The following is a 3,519-nucleotide window of genomic DNA, read 5'->3' as shown; positions in this document are numbered from 1 at the left end:
GGGGGGGCGGCATGGTGGCACAGGGACACGGCTATTCCCATCAAAAAGACCAAGGCGAGAGGCGAGAGCCCGAGGACGGGACGCGCACCATCTGGTTCTCGCACTTGAGGAAAACCTCCAGGCCAGTCTGCGTGCTGAGGGCCTCGGACCGGATGAGTGGCGACACGCCGAGCAGCGGCGAGATGGCCTCGTGGACGCCCTCGACCGATTGGAGAAAGTCGTCCAGCAGCTGGTCAGCATCAGTGGAAGACATGGTGATGAAAGGAGATTGAGCCCAGACCGGGGGAGGGGCGGGAGGGGGGGGGGGGAGAGGCAGGGGGCAGGGGGTGGCTATGCCGATCGATGCCTTCCCCAAGCCGGTGGGGGCTTTGTTTTCCACGGGCGGGAGAGGGGTCGTGTGCGGCGGGGGTGCGCCCTGCGGGGCGGCGAGCGATGCGTCGAGCCAGCTGCCAACGGACACTCCTCGATCGGACCCCGGCCGCACTCCCCTCTCTCTCTCTCTCTCTCGCTCTCTCTGTGTGGCTCTCTCTTTCGGGCCCCCTCCGTTCGGTATGAGGAAGAGCAGGGCGCAGGAGGGTGCCCGTCTGTGCACTGGGGCTCGGGGGGAGGGGCAGCAGGGCGGGACGTTATGCTTGGGGTGGGCGTGTATTTGGTTGCTGGCAGGGCAGGGAGAGAGGGAAAAGAACATGTATATGTGTGTGTGTGTGTGTGCGTGTGCTCATGGCAGACTGGGAGGCAGGCTGGGGGGGGGGGGGGGGGCGGCGGGGAAGGGGGACGCGCAGGGCGCACGGCGCCCTGCGCAGACTGTCCCCTTGCACGTGCGCGCGCGCGCGCGCGCGCGCTCATGCTCACGCGCCCGGCTCCTGGCCGGGCACAGCAGCAACACCACCACACGCCGGCCGCCCGTGTGTACCATATAGCAACATCGCACGAGGTGCATCTCCCTCGGTGGCATGCGCCAGCCGGGGCCTTCTCTCCGCCTCGGCCTGGACGACCGGACGCCACTGACCACCAACACCACGGGACACGCGGATCGCCCTCAATGCATCGGGGCAGCAGGGAGAGTGGCAGAGGATGAGGAGGAGGCGGCGGCGGCGGCGGCAGCGCTGCCAGCGGCGGCGGCGGCGGCCGCCGCACGCTGCTGCTGCAAGGACAACTGGCGGTAGTAGTTGTTGGTAGCCAAGCGGATCATCTGGAAGCTGATGATGATGGACTTGATGTTACCAGAGACGAAGAAAATGAAGTTGGTGTCCGGGCCGGGGGGCGAGGCGTCCGGGGTCAGGGGGAACGGGCCGTCGATCTTGGCTTTGGAGGTGTTGGTGATTTCGTTGAGGTTGGCGTGGGCCTTGCCGATGACCCGGCCGAGGCATGCGTATGGAACCTCCACCTGGGCGCTGATGACGTCCACCTTGAAGGAGTCCTCCATGCACCGGGCGATCAGCTGCAGGGCGTTCGGGATATCCGACTGGTTGCCAGTAACAATGACACGGTTGACTGTGTGTGTGTGTGTGTGTGTGTGCGTGTGTGCGCATGATGGGAGTAGGCGCGCGAGGGGGAGGGCGATGTTAGCTTGTTGGGTCGGGCCGAGGTTGGCACAAAGCCACCGGAGCCGGGATCGGGCCGAGGACAAGGGTGCCGGGAAGAGAGGGGGAAGGGAGACACGGACGGTCGGGGAACTGCGAGCTGTTGATCTTAATCCGGGTGGACGTCTGCCGGCCAATGCTGCGCACGACGTCGCCATTGTGGCCGATGATGGACCCGACACACTCCCGACGGACCAGCAGGGTGATCGAGTCGGAGGGCAGCCCCGAGCCGGCGGCAACGGCCGTCGGCGACCCGGTGGCAGGGGCGCCGGAGGTACCCGGCGCCGAGGTGGCCTGGCTGGTGCCAGGCATAAAAGGGGAGGTGCTGCGGCGGCGGGTGGAGCGAGCCTGGAAGGGTGACCAAGGACCCGGTCGGTCAGAGGAGGGCACCTGCCAGGACGGGGCAAGAAGGGAAGAGAGAGAGAGAGAGGGCCAGGGGGAAGAAAGAGGAGGAGAGAAGAGCACAGGCCCCCCATGGCTGGAGGGAGAGCCGGGGGCAAGGGCAGGAGGCCAGCTGCTCGACGTACAGTCACACGGTCCGCCCCACGGGGAGGCGCGGCACTAATGAGCCGGTTCACCGGGAAGGAGAGCAGCGACCGGGGGACGGACTTGACGAAGCCGGTCATCTCGAAGAGGCTGGCCGCAACGGCGAGCTGCTTCTCCACGCTACCGGTCACGGCCACCACCACCTCCGAGGAGTAGGCATCGCGGTACTCCGGCGCCAGGGCGATGTACACATCAAAGTCGTGGATCATCCTATTGGAGGGTGAGAAGCACGACCGAAGGGGCCCGACCGCCGGCATGGACATCGATGATCGCGCGGCAGAGCCGCCAAAGGGGCAGGAGCCGAGATGGGACGGATTAGGGGACACCCATGGAAGTGGCGAGGAAGCGGGCAAAAAAAAAAAACAAACAAACAACAAGGACCCGCGAGATGCAGACTGACGCACCGGCGGATGTGCGCGCCGCGCGAAGCGAAGATCGGGTTCGACGGGAGGATCAGCTTCAGCGGCATGAATGCCATACGGTTGAAGGTGGCCGTGGGGGTCTTCTCCTGCTCCAGCTCGTGGAGGGCTACATATGTGCATATTTGTGTGTGTGTGTGTGTGTGTGTGTGTGTGTGTGTGTGTGTGTGCGTGTGTGTGTGTGTATCCAAAGGGTCAGAAGAAGTCGGGTGGGGAGAGCAAACTGAGGAAGGGCCGGCGGAGCGGAGGGGGAGGGCGGGGGGGAGGCGGGGGGATGCCGTGAAAAGGGGCAACCACACGGAAGGCCCCCTTCCCCCTCGCCCTCGACCCCCCCCCCCCCAGGACCCGGTGTGCGTGCGTGCATGTGCGCGAAGTGCCCGGGTTTGCGCCAAGGAGGTGGACGCACTGCTGTTCTGGATGTTCTCCAGGATCATGCGCAGGGCCGCGAACATGGCCTTGTCGGCCTGGCTGCCGGCCGGCTCGCTGGCCGAGATGGTCACCAGCCGGTCAAGGGCCCGGTTCCCAAAGACATTGTTCTCCGGCTTGCTGCCGACATTGATCAGGGTGCCGGTGGAGGAGACGATCTTCTGCACGGTCAGGCCATTCCGGCCGATCAGCGCCCCGACATAGGGGATCGGCAGGAGGAAGTGGATCTGCTTCCGGGGGGGGGCGTCCTTGGCCGCGGTGGCGGAGGCCTCCGACATGTCGGACAGATTGTCCGTGGAGAAGGTCTCCGGCTCGGAGCCGGCGGCCATGGGCGGGGGGGTGCCCGCTTGCGGGGGAGTGCCGGCGGTCGCCGGCGGGGGGGTGCCCGGCGAGGCCATGGCCGCGGTTGTCGGGGAGGCGGTCACGGTGGGGGGGATATCGATGGGAGAGGCGGTCTCGGGCATGCTGTCCTTCAGAGCTCGGGAGCGGCTGGCGGAGCGAGGGATGGGCGGGGGGGGATGTGTATGGTCAGCGGCAGAGGCGGG

The 3,519-nt window shown here is 66.6% G+C and overlaps 2 protein-coding genes across 2 annotated transcripts in view; both read right to left on the bottom strand.

Moving 5' to 3' along the window:
* H696_01761 (hypothetical protein) overlaps window positions 1-253 on the bottom strand; it is a gene marked incomplete at both ends in the record, with an annotated part of 3,790 nt that extends 3,537 nt beyond the window's left edge. The window contains one exon of the mRNA XM_009495671.1: window positions 89-253. Within this exon, the coding sequence (XP_009493946.1) occupies window positions 89-253 (165 nt within the window). The remainder of the gene's footprint in view (window positions 1-88) is intronic.
* Window positions 254-1,039: 786 nt separating this feature from the next.
* H696_01760 (hypothetical protein) lies at window positions 1,040-3,438 on the bottom strand (the record flags this gene model as incomplete). Its single annotated transcript, XM_009495670.1, has 5 exons — window positions 1,040-1,494; window positions 1,667-1,931; window positions 2,111-2,339; window positions 2,534-2,657; window positions 2,955-3,438. 5 exons carry the CDS (start codon window positions 3,436-3,438, stop codon window positions 1,040-1,042), a joined length of 1,557 nt encoding a protein of 518 aa, XP_009493945.1.
* Between the last annotated feature and the right edge of the window lie 81 nt (window positions 3,439-3,519).

This window comes from Fonticula alba, assembly GCF_000388065.1.
Source record: "Fonticula alba strain ATCC 38817 unplaced genomic scaffold supercont2.2, whole genome shotgun sequence".
Classification (NCBI taxonomy): Eukaryota; order Rotosphaerida; family Fonticulaceae; genus Fonticula; species Fonticula alba.
This window is presented reverse-complemented; position numbering and strand designations above follow the sequence as displayed.